Genomic DNA, 17,617 nt, shown 5'->3' with positions numbered 1-17,617 from the left:
AAACAGACTGTGACGAATCCCCTTATTTGAGCCAAACCAGAAGTGATTTAGCCATGTAAACAAATGGGGTGCCATAGTTTGGGTTTGGCCCCATTGATTGGGAACACGATAGTGTGTTTTTACCCAATATGAAGAACTCTGCAAGGAGCCAGGGCACACAAGTGGTGCAGTGAGCAGTGACAAAGCAATCCCTTTCTGGAAAATGTTAAGAGACCATTCCACTGGTCAACCCACCATCAGAATTGAGCCACATTCCTGAAGAGCCTTAAAAGCGTAAGGATTCATTAGTATTTCTTGATTAATTCTCTAATTACACATAGAAGAAAACTGTGTGTCTCCACCTTTGAGCTGCCTACTGTGGTGTAACAGTATGAATCACAATTTTCCCAACACTACAGTTATTTATAAACCATGTGGTTGCTGAAGCCATTACAATGCACCTGGCGTAAGTGTACTTTCTGTCTTGCCCCGCCCAAGACGTCAAGCTTCTGGTTACCGCTGTGCAGTGACCCCGCCCCCCACACTGCTGCCCACTCAACACGTACGGAAAGCATTCCAAAACATCTCTCTTTCTCAACACAGATTATCTGAGAGAAGGATAAAGGCAAAACATAAGAAAAACAACAAGCCCAGTAGTGCCTTTAGACCTGCCCAAGAAACCAAAATACAATCATAAGTCTGGGGGGGCTCGTGACAGCACAATTCCCTACTTAGAGGGGATCAGCTGAGAGGTGAAATAAGACATCATAGAGCGCTGGACCTGCAGCAGGTGCAGGAGAAAACTTACAGGATTGCCAACAGCCGCAGTATTCCTCAAAGACAGAACAACACAAAGGCAACATCCAAGTGCACTGCCATCCAACTTCCTCACCAATTAGAATTACAGAGAATAAACACAAAATAAGCAAAAATAAGCGAAATGCTGGTGAAAACCTGCCCTGGCTTTTGCTCGAGGCACATCCTCTCGGGTCTTCATTCGAAAAGGGCAGCTCCCTTTCGGAAAGGCCCCTCTGGCTCCACCGTGGGAGATAGCGGATTCCATCCGCGCGAGAAATGGTCCGCCCCACGGCGCGACGCACGCTTCTGAGGCTCGTCAATCGAGCGCTTCAGTGCTAAACCCCCTCGCCCGCGGAAGGCCCTGCTCAAGTCCACCCACGCCGGGCTCGCTGCGCTCCGAGCCATGCCACCGACGACTACAGAGGGGACTTTGTGCGCGAATGCAAAGCGACTCGGATGCCTTCTGAGGCCTAGTTTATGGCGTATAGACTAGATGCCGGGTGAGCCCCTCGCAATGGAGACGGCTCCTCGCGCGGTCGCTGCAGAGGTCACGTGACCTCTGTGACAGGTGCGCCCCACCGCACGTTCAGAGCCTCAGTACTAGCTGGACTGAAACTGTTCCCTATACAACAGAGAGCAAACATTTCAGGCTCTGACCAAAGCTGCTGTGTTCACCTTCTTCTGGTGAGGCAAAGTCCCGGCCTCCGAGAAACAAAAGAATAATAAGAAATGGGGCAAAAGACAAGCAAGTCATTCTGCACTGCATTAATGAGCACCACAACTGTACAATACAGCCAAAGAGTGGAAAAAGCAAGCCTCCCATCACCACAACTGACAGACCACAGGCTATGATTAACAGAACGAAAGGGACGTTACCACTACGGAGCACAGACAAACCCTCCCCCGCCCCCCCGCCCTTGAATCACGGGGCACACACCCATACCCCAGCCCTCCCCACACGCGTTTTTGAAAGGACAGCTACGCCTCTTCGAGGAACGGCGGAGAGAGCGGGCGCTCCTGGACGCGTCCCCTTACATAAGGGCGCTGCTCTGTAATTAGGCGGGGTGGCTTCCAACGTAATGACTGAGGGGAGGAACGCCTGTGGAGGAGAACGTACACTTACACAGGATGAGGAAATGATAAGGTATCCAGAGATCTGCGCTGAGAGCAACAGCCCTTATCGATGCTCGAAAAAGGGCCCTTTCCCAACGGCCCTGAACGGCCGGTCCAGGGAAAGGCGCTGATTTTTCGGTGGTTGCACCAGGATGAGTCCATAACTGTAGGATGGTGGAGGAGGAGGGGGGGTGGCAGTAGGGGGTGTTCCACAAGCACCAAACTTGCAGGGAAAAGAGCAACGTGGACTCCATAATAATGCATGCCAGTCTGCAAACTACATCATATTTTACTCCATCTGCACACCATCCTTTGCACTCCCCAGAGGCCAGCATAATGACTCAGACATTTAAACAAATGTCCAGTTCTCTTAGAAGACTTTTCTGCTCTGAGAAAAAGCAGCTTTATTAACAGATTCTGGCCCCCTTAAGTGGATGGGAAAGAACTGCAGAAACACAAAACAATTAGCAGTGAGGAAATTCATGGCTAATTTTTCTGTTTCCATTTCCAGTCGCTCTGAATTTATGGTCCCTGTCTTTGAAACGGACCTGCCGGGAGAGAGTACGACCATCCCGAGGCCCAAAAACAACACCAGCTCCGCCGCAGCACCGCACCCCCACCCCAATACACACAGCGACCGACACACACCCCAAAACTCTCATTATCGTAAAGGGACAACAGGACACCACTAGCAAACAACTTTCTGTAATTAACGATGTGAAAGCAACACAACATACTGTTTTTTAAGAAACTGTAAATAATAAGTGGAAGGATTTTGTTGGGAGAGGTGCCCTTTCTGTGTGGCCGAGGCTCCTGTGTGAGTGCAGTTCATTTAGGGCGAGTGCTGATGGAGAGGGCCATGGCTCCACTGACCAGTTAAGACCCGAATCATTTTAAGATTTGTTAACAAAAAAATTATTTTCCTCCAACAGATTATCACAACGCAAAAAAACACATCCTTATCATTTCCAAAAATAATAATTCTGTCTTCTTTCTGGGGAAGCTAGTCTTGACAAGTTATCCTCAATGTCATTTCGTAGGCCAGGGCTGAATAGCCAATTAATATCATACTGTGGAGACGGGATCAGGGCGAGCTCTGCTGCGGTGGCAGAAACAACAGTGTTCTGCAAGGGACTGCGATCCACTAAAGAACAGTCTGTCTCCATCAGAGCCTGGGAGGAAGTGGGGAGAGCTGTAAGAAGCAGCCTATCAAACAGTTCCTTGTAAAGATAAAGCGTTTGTGTGTGTATATGTGTGTGTGTGTGTGTGTGTGTAAGCGTGTCTGTGTGTGTATGTGCGTGTGTCTGTGTTTGAGCGTGTGAGTGTCTGTGTGCATGTGTGAGCGTGTCTGTGTGTGTATGTGCGTGTGTCTGTGTTTGAGCGTGTGAGTGTCTGTGTGTGTGTGTGAGCGTGTCTGTGGTGTGTGTGTGTCTGTGTACGTTTCCTTCAGTCAGGAAATGGAGAGATGAAGGATAGAGTGATGCTCTGTGATTGCAGTCCTCCCTCTCCCTCATTTGTGTTCAATCTCTTCTAAAGCCAGAGCAGTGTGTGTGTGTGTGTGTGTGTCTGTGAGTGTATGTGTGTGTCAGAGTGAATGCGTGCATGACTGTGTGTGTATGTGTGCAAGTGTGTATACGTGTGTGCGTGCGCATGCTTGTGCGCTTGTGTTTTTGTGTACGAGGGACTGAGTTTATGTTTGTTTGGGAGGCGGGGGAAGGGGGCATTCTGAAAATCCCTGCCTCTTCCCTTCCCCTACATCCTGCCCCCCCGCTCCCCCAACAAACCTCCTCCCCAAGCCGGCCCACTCTGGAGCTCTGCCAGGGGTACCATGGGAAACGATGAACCTGCCTGCTCCGTGTCACCCCTCAGCCTGGTTCTCATGAGCGCGGGCCGTCCCTGTGCTGGGACCCCGCAGAGAGGAGCGGGGAAGGGGAGCGCTCCTGTACCGCCGCACATGCATGCATGGAACAGGAAGCAGAGGCCTCCCACTGCGCCCAGTGCCTTTAACGGCCACCGCACCACTGCTTTTATTATCACCCACCGCGCCGAACATAGAACATAAAACATCCCTTTCTGTGCATAGCTGACTGCGTGTTCTCCGCTTGAACTTGTTAAGCACAACCAAGCTCTGTGACAGCGCGCTCCTAAAATATTCATGAAAAATGCTGAAGAAAGATATCAAACCAGATATCAAAGATGGTAAATATTCAAACTGGACGTTTATGATTCCTGCTACGATACATAACTGCAATTTTTCACTCAATTTGACCCGAGGCCAGGGGTCACTACTGACATGGACCCCAGATGTCCCCCACGGCGGTGAGCGGAAAAAGTGTCACTCCAGCAGGCTGGCTCTGAATGGACCTATCAGTTCTCACACCAGAACCCTAAAATCCTATCACCGTGCACCTTCCATAAGACAGCCCCACAGGAAAGCGCCCAGAGCCTTTAGCCAGAGTGAAGGCAATGTTCAGTACTTTAACACTGACCCTGCCCATGCGTCAATTACATAAGGCTGTGGAGCAGGACGTGAGGTGAACAAGGAACACCGTTAAAATGCCACTTTTTAACCTCCTGGGCCCATTTTTGTATGAAATCTCCCATTCACTCCATAGTAGACCCTTGAGGAACTGATTAACTGAACACTGAGAGGAACCTGCGGAGAGCAGACAAGGGATTTGGTTGGCGAGGGGGACTTGGGGGAGGAGCCACAGGGGGTGAGCGCATTTGGGGGCCCGGGGAGATGTATGTCAGCTCACAGGCAGCTGACGGTGCTATCGGCAGCACCAGAAAGGCTCGTTAGCATGCGGCCGGTGATCTAAGAATAACACCGGTCTCCAGGCATCTATTTATGCTATCCGCACAGAGCCTCTGGCTCCCAACACGCCAAAGAATGTGCGTACCCCCAAATACCAAGATAAACAAACGAGTCAAACTTTCTCCCCCGCCTAGGGCCGCTTAACGTTCACCCTCTTTTATTACTCGTTTCCTTCGCTCATAAGGACGACTTAAGGGTGTGCATTTTACAATATTACGCATTTACACAGCGGGATAGTAACTGAAGCAGATCAAGTTAAGTACCATGCTCAAGCTTGCGACCACAGCGGCCTAGCAAAGAGTCAAACGTGCCTTGGGGCCCAGCTCCTTCAGTGCTGCACCCCGCCATCCCGTCGTTACCAACTGCATTTCAGAAAGTCCCGTTGTGACTGAAATGCACCACTGAAAGCAGTAATGTCTGTCACGTGGCCATCTTTCTAACTGGCCTCTGATTTATGGCCATCAATTCAGAACTACTACAGTAGTTCTGACGTGGGGGGACCATTTCAACACCGCTGGTGCCCAAACCCCCCAGGTCTTCTCCTGATGGCACCAGGTATGAAGTCAACACTACAAAGAGGCCACTTTAAACAGAGTGGCCCTGGCTGAAGGGACATCAAGGGACATGTGAAAGGTTTCAAAAGCCCAGCAATGTTCAGAAGTTAAAAAGCCCTCCCGCTCGTCAGCCACTCTATAAAAATCTCTCTCCGTTAGATCCAGCTCTAGGTGGGTGGTCTGATCGAAAAGGGATGCATCTTACAACGTAAACAACCTATCTGCTCATCCGTAAGCCAGGCAGCCTTCCCCTCCATTAGTGCCTTTGTCCTGATCCTAAGCACTCTGTCAGGACTGTATTCCCCCCAGTCTTTCAGTAACTGTGAATACGCCCCCCCCCACCCCACCCCACCCAAAAACCCTCACCACTCTATCACCCATGACACCGAGCCCAGCTGGCTGTCCCTCCACCACATAAAACAGCGTTTTCATAATAAGCACTTTCACTGATGAGAGGACTGAAAGGGAAATGGAACTCTGGGTCCTGCCCCCAAGAACCCAAAGCAGATAAATCTAAGCTTCTCCTTTTCCTCCACCCGTCCATCCCAAACGTCCCAGTTTGTTTCTTTCTGGTTCACGCACAGACAGTGAAGAGATTCACTGCTAACATGGAGCAAGGTGAAAGATTTGTGGGGTGATTAGCATTGGATAAGAAAGGGCGACTGTCACATCCATCTAAAAATATGTGACAAATGCACACAAGCCACCGCTCGGTTGTGCGTCCCACTTACATTTCCCCTGAATTCTCCTGTTATTTCTGCTCACTGACCAGCAGACATTCCAATACCAGTTAAGGAAAAATCTGTCAGAAATGAAGAAAGGATAAGCGAAGTGGAAAAAAAAGAAAACCGTACAGAGAAAATACACAACAGCTCCAAGTGCCAACAGCCTGGCCTTCGGCGCTCGGTTAACAGACAGAACTCACCCAGTTTGCATGAAGCATTTATACATGGTTAAAAGAACAACTAGTAAAAGCAAAGCTCCTTTGTCATTACGTGAAAGTAAAAAGTACGACCAGCTATTTTATTTTACGGTACTAAGACGGAGTGTTTCACCGCTAACATACAGGCACACACTGCTTCGTGGCCCTATTGCACGCATGCACACACACACGCTGGTGGACACACTCTGGAGTTCCACCTGTACCATGATCCTCCAGGCTGGAAGGAAGCAGGAGTGGAGACAGGAGAGGAGGCAGGAGAGGAGGCGGGAGAGGAGACAGGAAAGGAGGCATGAGAGGAGACAGGAGAGGAGGCAGGACAGGAGACAGGAGAGGAGACATGAGAGGAGACATGAGAGGAGACAGGAGAGGAGGCAGGAGAGGAGGCAGGAGAGGAGGCAGGACAGGAGACAGGAGAGGAGGCAGGAGAGGAGGCAGGACAGGAGACAGGAGAGGAGACAGGAGAGGAGGCAGGACAGGAGACATGAGAGGAGACAGGAGAGGAGACATGAGAGGAGACAGGAGAGGAGGCAGGAGAGGAGACAGGAGAGGAGGCAGGACAGGAGACAGGAGAGGAGGCAGGAGAGGAGGTGGGAGAGGAGACAGGAGAGGAGGCATGAGAGGAGGCAGAGGTGCACTTGCGCATCACAAAGCACAGGATGACTCTGCATGAGCACACATGACCCCATCTCTCTTTCCCTCCGCAAGCACAAAAGATGCAGGAACGAGCCAGACGGGGGTGAGGATTTCCGCGCCGCCATCAAACCTGCGCCCTCTGTCGTGTCATTCTTCTGTTCAAGGACAAGACGAACCGGTCAGGTTCTTAAGAGGAGGCAAGAGGGAGCGGGGAAAAGTGAGACAACTGACGTTAACCAGAAACTACACAAGTTGTTAACTTCCGTTGCTTTGTGTTTCAATCTGTCACCGCCACAACTGTCCTGTGACTCAGAGGACAACAACAGGGAATGCATGTACATACGCTGTTTAAAAAAGGTACCTTTCCTGCTGGAGTGGGCTGAAAAGGAAGTGACCTCATCACACGCATCGCCCAATCTCCCATCCTACGCCAAACCCCCCCCTACCACCAACAGCAGAGTTCAGTGCCATTATGCAACCGGGGAAGAAAAGGTAGGCCACATTCCTACAGCCCAGCTATGTGAAAACAGCACAGCACAAACTGAAGCCCCCACCTCCCCACCTATAGGCTACCTGATCTCTAGGCTCAATCTCCTTTCATTGAGTCTGAAGGAGATGACTTCATCTCCCTGCTATGCTTCCCGTTAAGAGCTGTCTACAACAGGGGAGGGGAGGGGAGAGGGAGAAAGCACGGCATGACGAAAGGCATGTAACATACTGACTGCGCCGGCACAACAGTGAAAACGTCATTGGCCGATTGACGCTGAGTGGCGTTTGACTTTTCAGTGTGCAGGGGGCTGTAGCGCACAACGCTTGTCCACAAAAGGAAATGCTCCCTCTCCCCAATTCTGCTTTCCCCCGCCTCCCGTCTTCACCACTCTAAGGGCTGGTTTACTTCTGAGTTCAATTTGGTGGCAATCGTATGAAATTAAGATTTCCCAGCCTGCTTCTTCAAAGTAAACTGCTTATCTTAATTAGCCAAAATCACAACTGCTCTACCGCCTGCCTCCTGTGTCCTCTCCATAAATCAATCCCTTACAGTCTCTACTGCCAAAACATCTACCTCCTCCAGGAAGACAAATGATAAATTATTAGTATTAAAGGTTTTATCAAACAAATTAAAAAGGGAACTGGCTGCTCCTTTCTCTGAGTTAAAATGGACTGCAGGCCCTATTCTGCAGCCATCTCTACTGCAAAAACCAGGCAGTGTGCTGACATACCATACCCACCATATGAGGACGGGCTGGAAAATGGCACATGCAGGCCAAGAGCTGCCTTCTGTCTGGCCACCTGTGACCCTTGACCCTTGCCTTTGGACAACCTCCCGAGCATTCTTCAAAATTGCTCAAGACTTCACACCCGACACAAACACACAGGAGCAAACTTGATTTAAAAAATGGCACAAGCATGGAGCCCAACGGTCCAAGAGTGGAAAGATGAAAAGCTCATAAGGGATGGGAACAAGCAGATTTTTAGAGGGAAAATAATCCTGGCACGTTTCGTATTCAGGAATGACATCAGTGTCTGGACAAACCCCACCTACTGTAACCACACTAGGAATGAGTCAGTCCAAGTCTTCTCACCTCACTGAGATAGATCAGATAAAAACCCCCACTTACAGGGCTATTGTAAGAGACTACCCTGAGAGTCAGTGCTCTCTGTGTCTCAAATTCTCTCTCCTGCCTACTCACACAAGCACTTCTCTCCGTTACTCTATTTATTCACACATACGCAACTCCCATTCGCACCTACAGTCAAGACTGACAAAAAAACACACGGACAAGAACACAGACAGATGCTCTTGCGTGCACACATACATTCCAAGGCATAATCGGCAAATAGACATTCACCAGGAGCCGCAACCTGTAGCCTGAAGGCCTACACCACATCTCTTAAAGCCCTACACACATCAACCTGACGGCCCCTAACTAGCCTGCACCGGCAACTCCCATAGATCACTTGTCGTTCGTGGCAATACAAGGGTCAGGGGAAGATGGAACAGGGCTAATAGACCCACTTTCCTGAATCCTGTCTGCATCTGGCAAACTAAATAAACGCTCATTCCTTCCCAGGGTGTGAAGTAAGTGGGGGTCTGACCCCTCCTAAACTGAGACTTGAACCCATCTGAAGGAAGTAAAACTAAAAGGTTACAGGAGTTATAAAATCTTAAACTTAATTCTAATAATGAATACTAAAATTATACAACGGTTTCAAACACCAGTGGGTCATACCATTTCTTAATCATTGAGATTGCCTGAGTAAGCTTGACTCACTCATTACATTAGCACATTAAATTCTAAGAGACAATGTACTGCAGGGATCTAATTATGGGGAATTATGGAGTGCCGCCCCCCCACCCCAAAGAGACCTGAGCTCACAAACTGAGCCACACTGGCCCACAGTTGCAATCCGTCCCCCAGGTCCGAAATCTCACAGACACCCCCCCCCCACCCCCCTCCAAAAACCCAAAGTGTAATCTGAACCCTGCCCCCTTCCACTTTCACAACCCAGGATTATTAAATCGGGTTCATGTAAATAGGCTAAGTCTAGTTTGGGCTTTTCCCCAACTTCACATTACATAGAGGTAGCGTGGGCGACAACTCAGTGGTGCTTTAAATGCGTAAAATAATTCATTTAAATGCGTTAAATAAAATGCGTTTATATAATGATGCACAATTTAAACTGTATTTAAAATTAAACTTAAACACGTGCCTGCAATTTCCCCTTTGAGCATTTAACCATAAAGATCTAATGGTGCTATTTTTAAAGCAGTGCTATTAAGGTGTCACATAATCTTCACGTCACACCCTCCTGACTTTTAAATTAGCTCAAGGCTGGCTTTTACATGCAGAACTGGGGGGTGCGGGTGCTTCGGGTCCATGTTCATTCATGACCACCACGGCATGCATGCAGCATCACTGCGGTACCAGTCAAAAGTCCCCACAATGAAAGAATACATTCAAAAGAAAAACATTTTTTAAGAAATATCCAAGGGATGCCAGACCAGACTGGAATGCATTAGCAGCCTAATAAAGAGCTGGCTAGGCACGCGGCGTGGATCTGGCACTTTGATTTCGTGCAGACTGAAAACATTGGACGCTGTCGCTGGATATTATCAGGCACACTGTAACCACAACAACTTCCTGTTACTGCACACCCACTTCCTGTCTGGATAGTCTCACTTTTCGGTGACCTGTCAAAGCATCCGTGCTGCGGCCAGGACGGCGGGTATCGGACGCGAGCGGTTTGTGACACGGACCGTCACCTCACGCCTCCCTGCTTCCCGTAGCCCCACCCCTCAACACCTACACACCAGCCAATGGGACAAACGGCGCCACTCGAAACGTAACAAAATAGGAGATGACAGCATCTGAAAGGTATTGAGAGCAGCAGTTGAGTTCTGTCTCAGAAACGGTCAGGCAGAGGGCGAGAGTGAGAGAGAAAGAAAGAGAAAGAGAGAGAGAGAGAAAGAGAGCTTAAAGGAAGTTTAAATAACAACAACCAACAACTACTTTCTCACACTTTTCTTAGATGCAGTGCCTAAAGCGTTAAACACAACGGTGGCTGAGCATGTATGAAAAAAGACAGAAATATTTCAGTGCACAGTCCTGTTCCCCTTGGCTCACTGGACTGGCTCCACAGCCGGCCTTACTCACAAATAATGCCTGTGAAAAAAACTGCCGACAGTAACCCAGGACAAAACAAGCTGTACGTGTACAGACTCCAACTAGAGCCGTCTAATCTAAAGGCCAATGTGCTATCCCCGTGTAACCATCCAAGCAACTTCTACATTTATATAGGCTATAATAAATAATCTCACAAATGGCTATAACCGACAATTATTTGATTTATTGGACATACTGAATATCTAAGTTCTAAATAAAAAACAGAAGAGAGCACAAATTTAATATAAATTGAAGGGAATAAATGAATTATGCAATTAACAACCTATTTTTCTTACTCTGTTGACAGAAGTGAGCCGCACTATTTACACATCAAGCCTTATCTGCAGTTACCACAGCATCGACTGCCATGGTCAGTGTAATACTGCAGTGCAGTCTGAAACTCATCAACACACACACACACACACACACACACACACACACAGAAAAAAATTAATCCTGTGCCCTCTGTCACCACCACGTCATTATAACGTTCCTGCACTGCAGTCCTGACAATCCCATATGTGGAGCCTTTTGTTTCCAGCCCCTGACTGAAAAAGAGGGAACTTCATTCCTGGGGATTTTCTCCTTCCAATGGGTGTAGAGGGCCATGTGACCCCAGTGCAACACACCCCACCCCCCATCCCAAGTTCTAATGAGGGTCACATCAGGACAGAGGGACTGGAAGAGAGCTTTGGAATGGCAGTCCCCCCCCCCCCCCCCCCCATTTATACTTTGAGAGGAAAGTAAATCAAAATAACAAAGGTGATTACTCAGGGAGCCCGCCCAAGGAAGAGGAGTTGAGACAGGTTATCAGAACAGAGTCCCTACACTCTCTGTGGCATGAGTACGGCAGCGGCCATGATGTTAGGATAAAGGCACTTAAACTTACCACATCTGTCCCAGCACTGAAAACAGAAGAGTTTGTGTCGATGTGCACATGAGTGTGCATTTGTAAGACAGTATGCTTGTCTGTGCTAGTGTGTGTGTGTGTGTGTGTGCCTGGGGAAGACTAATAATCCATGTGTGCGTTTGCACACAATAAAGTCCGTTAAGCCTGCAGCCCTTTTGTGAAGCATAGCCTCCTTTTCCTGCTGATAACATCTGAAGAGATGTTGAGTCACAAAACTCCACACACATTTTGTCACTGCGCATTTGCAACCACAATGTCTATCATCTGTTCCAGAACAGTTTTTCCTACTTATTCACACACAAACACAACACTAAAACAACCAGCTTAAGACATAACAGAGAGACAGACCATCAGATACAGAATACAGAGCGAGACAGACAGACAGACAGCAAAAGATGACTTGAATGAATGAATAACAGCTGTTGTGCAAATTACAGTTCCTGATTTTCTGAGAACCCCTAAAAACAGTTTGTTCTTGAGCTTGCCACCATGTGAAGTTAAGACAAAAACAAAACATCTTGATAATAAATTCTGGTCTCAGGAATCCAACACTGCATGCCTCTGAATTCATAGATGAAGCAGAAAAACATCTTGTCCTGGGGTTATTTATTTAAGACTGTTCATGTCTCTGCCATGCTTCATCAAGGCCTACTTTAAACTGTACAGCAAATAGGAAAACTGACACGCATCTGACTGAATACATGTACATTTTTCCTCCAGTTTTCTGAGTTCGCGCTGCTTAAAAAAGAAACCTCAAACAGACATAAATGCCTGGTTCTATTCAAACCACTCCCAAGTAGTTCTCTCTGTTCCTCACAGCTGTGAAAGCCTGAAGCAGACAAAATAACTTGGGCACATGCACACACACACACACACACCCGCGCACACACACACACAACTGTAGTCTCACTCACCACTACAGGCTTGGTCTTAATTGGTGCCGGCGCCACGTCCTCGTTGATCTTCTTTGGGAGCCTGGGCTCCCCTGTGGTTGGGGTGGCAGGGGTAGACCTGGAGGGCTCAGGGGCGATGGCAGCAGGTGCATCGGCGGTATTCAGGGTCAGTATGTACTGCTTGGTGACATCCTCTAGTGAGGGGGCCTGGCCAGCCTGGTAGGGCTTGTGCACGGTGGGGAGTGAGGGCTCTTGGGCACTGACGGGCACCGACTGACACTGGGGCAGGTGCCTCTCTGGTGGCATGATGGGTAGGAACGTGGCAGGCTCGCTGGCGTGGCGCACGTGCTTGGGCCGGGGTCTGAGCAGGTGCTGCGGGGGCTGCTGCTGCAGCTCTGCCGGCTGCCCCACCTGCTGCTCCGGGTCGGACAGCTGCTGGTGCGTCGCCCGGTTGCTGCGCTTCTTGGAGCTGCGGCGGCTTGCTCGAGGCGAAAGGACCTCTGCAAGCTTGGGGTCAAAGGGGAAGCACGGCGCCCCCTCCGTCACCTCCTGCTCCAGGTGTGAGGGGAGAGCACGCTCCGACTGCGACCGGGGCTTCCCCCCAGGCCGCCGTCGCTCTTCCAGCTCTCCCAGCTCATCCCTTTGCTCCGACAGGATGGGCTCGCTGCTGGAGGGGGGGATGGCCTGCTCCAGCTCGCTGATGGGCTCGCTTGGCCCTTTGAACCCGGGCCCGTCCGAGGACTCGCCCCGCCGGCTGGGGTCACTGAAGGACTTCTTCTTCACTGCTTTGCCGTTGGCCTTCTCGTCGATCAGCTTGTCCATGGTGCCGGGCTCCCGCACGATGCTCTGGATGACGGTGCTGTAGTCCCTCAGCCCGTCGCTGCACACCGACAGGTCACTGGCAGCGCTGCCCGTGCACTCGGACAGGTCGGCGGCCGACGGCTCCGGGATGCCGCTCTTGGAGCTCAGGGAGAGGGAACCCAGGAGGTTGCTGTCCACAGAGAAGCTCTTGGTGTCCTCAGCGATGGAGCGCCGACAGTGCGGCATAGGGTCGCTGAGGGAGCGGTATGTCTCCCCGTTCGATTCGCAGTTACTCCCGTTGCTGGAGTCCGAGCCATTGTTTCCCGCAGAGGAGAATTTCCTCCGCCGCCGAATAGCACTAGGTGTGGAGGGGGCTTCCAGTGGTCCCTGGGTCACATGCCTGCCACTGCCTGATTCCCCCACAATCGCAACGCCCTCATACTCTGTCTTCACAGCCAGGACCGGAGGGACAGACACTTTCTCTGGATTCACACCTCGCCCCTGCTCCTCATACAGACCAGACTGCTTCCACACTGTCAGCGGTTGGCCCAAAATGTCTTTGTTTAATGATCCCCTGCATGATCCGCTCTCTGGTTCTGTAACAATTCCTTCGTCTGTCAAACTGGACTCGTGTCCAGACAGTTCGTCCACTGATTTATCATAAGACACATTCTCATCCGATTCACCTTTCCTCAAACACTTTTCACTTTCTATCCCCTCACCTGAAAAAGGAGCATCAATCACTTTCTGTGACAGCCCGCTCCTCCTATTCTCCTTTTGTGCTTCATCCTCTGCCTCTTCCGCTGCTGCCTTCTCATCCTCTTTCCGTCTGAACTTCTTTCCTTTGTCTTCATACTCCATGTCTAATGAGTCACCCTGGGCACCCATCTGACAGATGTCCCTGATGACCTGCTGGGCCTCCTGCACGTATCGGTCCTGCAGGGGTGTGGGCATCAGCTCCTCATAGCCATAGCTCCTCTGACAGTCATCGCTCTCCACCTCTCTGTCGGACACCACCACCTCCCCATCCCCAGACTGGTCCAGACGGAGCTCGGAGGAGCTCCTTTTTGCCCCACTGCTGGAGGACTGTCGCCGCCCTTGTGGCTTTTCAGAGTAGGTGAATGACTTGGCACGTCTCAGAGTAGCCGTGAGATCCTTGAGTGATGGGCGCCTGTGGGGGTAGCCCTGGGACCTGGATCCCATCCTGTACACCGAGGAGGTGCCTGCAGTGCCGTGGTAACCAGAGTTCAAGCCGCAGCTGTCTTCATTTTGATCTGCCCCAGTGCCCCCCTTCTTACGAACCCTGAGCTCGGACAGGTCTGTTTTGAGGAAGGTGAGAAGCGTGAGTGTCTCTGAGGCGATGTCTGGGTTAGACATGGACATCCTCTGCTTGTCCTTTTCGCTGCTGAGAGAACGCCGATACCCACTGCAGTCAAGACCAGCTCCCTCAGTGGACCCAGTGTTAAACGGCAGCCTCGGGCGGACACGGACCGGGGCTCTGGAAAAGTTGTCCCCATGGCCAAAGCTGGGCGACCGGTACATGGTGAAGTTGCCATGGTAGGTTTTACTCATCACAGAGGAGGCACCGGCTGCCGTGCTGCCAGCAGGACAGGGCTGGTCTTCCTCCTTCAGTGTCTCCGTGCTGGAGTACCTGCTGCTGCTCCTCGACCCACTGGGGCTGGAAATAAATGAAGAAATGTTGACCTTTGACACCCTGGACACCACAGGGACAGGGGTGGAGCCAGAAGAGACAATGGCACCGTCTGATGCCCCTCTGTAATGTCGCCTGTAACCGTCTGGTCCCAAGGAGCCCTGCGGATATCCACGCTCCCAGGTCTGGCCCCCGAAAGTCGGTCTGGATCTGGGCCCCTCCGACCTGCGGCCTGGCTGCTCCGAATCACCAGTCTGTTGGTGCCGCTCAAATTGCTCCATCACAGGCGTGCTGTCACTGTCATCCGAATCCCCGTCGTCATCTCTGCTGACCCCCACAACAGCGCTGCTCTTCTTCTTCTTCCTCAGGGACCTGCGTCTCACGTTGTCGCGGCTGTGGGCTAGTGGCACTGGACTGTCCTCTTCGCTGCCTGACGACCTCCCTGGCGGCACGGCCCAGGACCCATTCTTGCTGTTTCTGGAGAAGGAGGCACCTCCGCGGACTAAGGGGAGGCCGCTCCTGGCTCCCCTGCTGCGCCTTCCCGCGCTGTCCTCCTCCTCACCGGAGCTGAGTCTCGCACCGGCTGGTGCTGCAGAGGGGGCAGCCTGCGGTCTGGAAGAGCTATGCCAGGAATGTAAACTATCTGATGGCTGTCTTGCTTCTCGTTTTTGCGGCTGCCGACCAGAGGCAAAGGAGTGTGTCCTGAGAGGTAGAGCAATGGAGCTGCTGCGGGGCGGGGGCGCAGGGGGAGGGGGCTTGGGGTCACTGTTTAACTTCACTGTCCACTTTTCAACAGGCTCCCTGCTGCTAGGGCTCTGCGCTCTGCGAGCATGGGGCAGCTGCTCCCTGTGCAGACTGCTTCTGCTGCTGTCGCTTAATACAGTTTCATCAGACTGTTCAGTGCTAAAAGCAAAGTCCATATCCTGGTATCTACTCTCGTTGCTACTCAGAATAGCCCCTTGTCTCTCCACAGAGGACACATTGATATCATGGTCAGCACTGTTGACATCTTGCCAAGTTCTTGGCAGCAGGGGCGAGTGTCCTTCCCCTCTATCTGTGAGTGTGGTCTCTTTCACTCTATCAGCTTGATGACTTGCAGATTTTAAGTCGTCAGAGTCAGAAGTTGGTCTGTACTGTTTTCTGTTACCGTCTCCGAATAACTCTCTTATTTTAGTGACACTCGGCCAGTTAGTTAAGTCAACATGAATAGTGTCGCCATGGGCTGTAACGTAGCCACGCTGTGATTTGCAAACAGGAGTCCCCGGGACAAAAGCCTCATCCTCGGCTGTTACAATCTTATTGCAATCGGAATGAGCTGAAGTGATCTGCGAATAATGTCTCTTACCTGCACCGCTGGCAGCCAAACCCGCGGTTGCGCGAGTTATCCGTCCTTGACTTCTCTCCGTGTCAGAGCTTGAAACGGACCCACAGACAGAAAAACTTTGGTCCTCAGCTTTATCTGTGGAAGACTCTAATAAATCTTTATCGTGAGCTGGCAAATAACCACTGTCTTCCAAAAGCAGCTTCTGTGACGGTAGCCCCTCGTCTTTAAATTTACTTCTTGTCTGAGTTATACTTTTCAAGACTCCACTATTGACAGAAGTCGAAGCGTGAGCATGCCCCGTGTTAGAACTAAACTTCTCTGAGAGCTGGCGTATAGAGGGAGACACAGAACGAGTGCCTTTCTTTAGCTCTGCGGTCGACAGGCTGGCTGCCGAAATTTTGGAAACTTTTCTTGAAGCACGAACATACCGCGCAGGCTTGAGCTGCGCTTTCTCTGCTGCTGCTTCTGTTGGTGGAGGGGGAAGGGCGCTCCTCTCCAAATCTTTTGATTTGTGCTGGTGATCCTCGGACCCAGACTGAGTTTTATTTGCACTCCAGCTTTCCAGCTTTTTGAAAGAAACGCTTCTGTACACTGCTACCTTCTTCTCCTTCTCTTTCTCTGCCATTGTGCATGCCCCTCTTTTGTTTCTCTCTACCTTTTATTTCATTGATAAAGTGGCAGTTTTTCTTCCGTGATAATGCAGAAAGCTGCCTCAGCCCCCCATTTACCCAGTTAGTTACTTGCTGGAGGGACTTGTATGAAAATAAATAAAGACGGAGGCGATTTTTTACGCGAAAACAGACGAATTAAAGGCTAATCCAAGCGAGAAAACATTGCATTCTGACCTTTCAGCACTTTCCCCTCTTCGATTCCGCTCGATTCTCACCCATGCAGTTTGGCCAAACTTGTCTCTCAACTTGTTCAACTCTGTAGCCCCACCATCGGCTTTTAAAAAATGCCAGTTTTCCAAACGTATTCCCATTTCCAGCCCTGTGTGGTACCTTCCAAATGCATCCCTTCTCTCATACTGTAATCCTGACCAATTAGTGTATTTGATTTTGAAATAATTAAGTTTTCCGTGACTTCAGTCTTTTTACATGCAAATACTGGCTCCCAATGTGGGCGGGATTAACATGGTAAGGGTAGTCTTAGTAGCCCCTTAGGTATGGGAAAAAGCTTTCCCTTTTTGATGTGAGAACGCGGATGTCGCAGACCAGATAGTTATGGCTAGCATTTTCAATAGCCACTGAGTACCGACATAATTTGATTTTTGAAGATAATTAGCAATATGTCTGTTATTGTATCTCTTTGGGGTTTGGTCTAATAATCACAATGTGTGTACATTACTTGAGTTGTTTCACTGATTAAATGTTTAATAGTTCTGAGTGATCTAACAGTTTTTTTTAGTTGCACAAACAATGACTCTTTTGTAACTTCGTTTTAACAGTCTGGTTTTTAAACAGTTCTTTGTTCTCAGGATACTGCACTGTCCTCTGCCTCGTGGAACGCTGTATTGTATCCCCCTAGTGGACACA

The 17,617-nt window shown here is 50.2% G+C and overlaps 1 protein-coding gene across 1 annotated transcript in view; it reads right to left on the bottom strand.

Moving 5' to 3' along the window:
• LOC118209711 (rho guanine nucleotide exchange factor 17-like) overlaps positions 1–17,194 on the bottom strand; it is an 84,568-nt gene extending 67,374 nt beyond the window's left edge. The window contains exon 1 of the mRNA XM_035385280.1: positions 12,328–17,194. Within this exon, the coding sequence (XP_035241171.1) occupies positions 12,328–16,707 (4,380 nt within the window). The 5' untranslated portion in view covers positions 16,708–17,194. The remainder of the gene's footprint in view (positions 1–12,327) is intronic.
• Positions 17,195–17,617: the final 423 nt, after the last annotated feature.

This window comes from Anguilla anguilla, chromosome 12 (assembly GCF_013347855.1).
Source record: "Anguilla anguilla isolate fAngAng1 chromosome 12, fAngAng1.pri, whole genome shotgun sequence".
Taxonomy (NCBI): Eukaryota; Metazoa; Chordata; class Actinopteri; order Anguilliformes; family Anguillidae; genus Anguilla; species Anguilla anguilla.
This window is presented reverse-complemented; position numbering and strand designations above follow the sequence as displayed.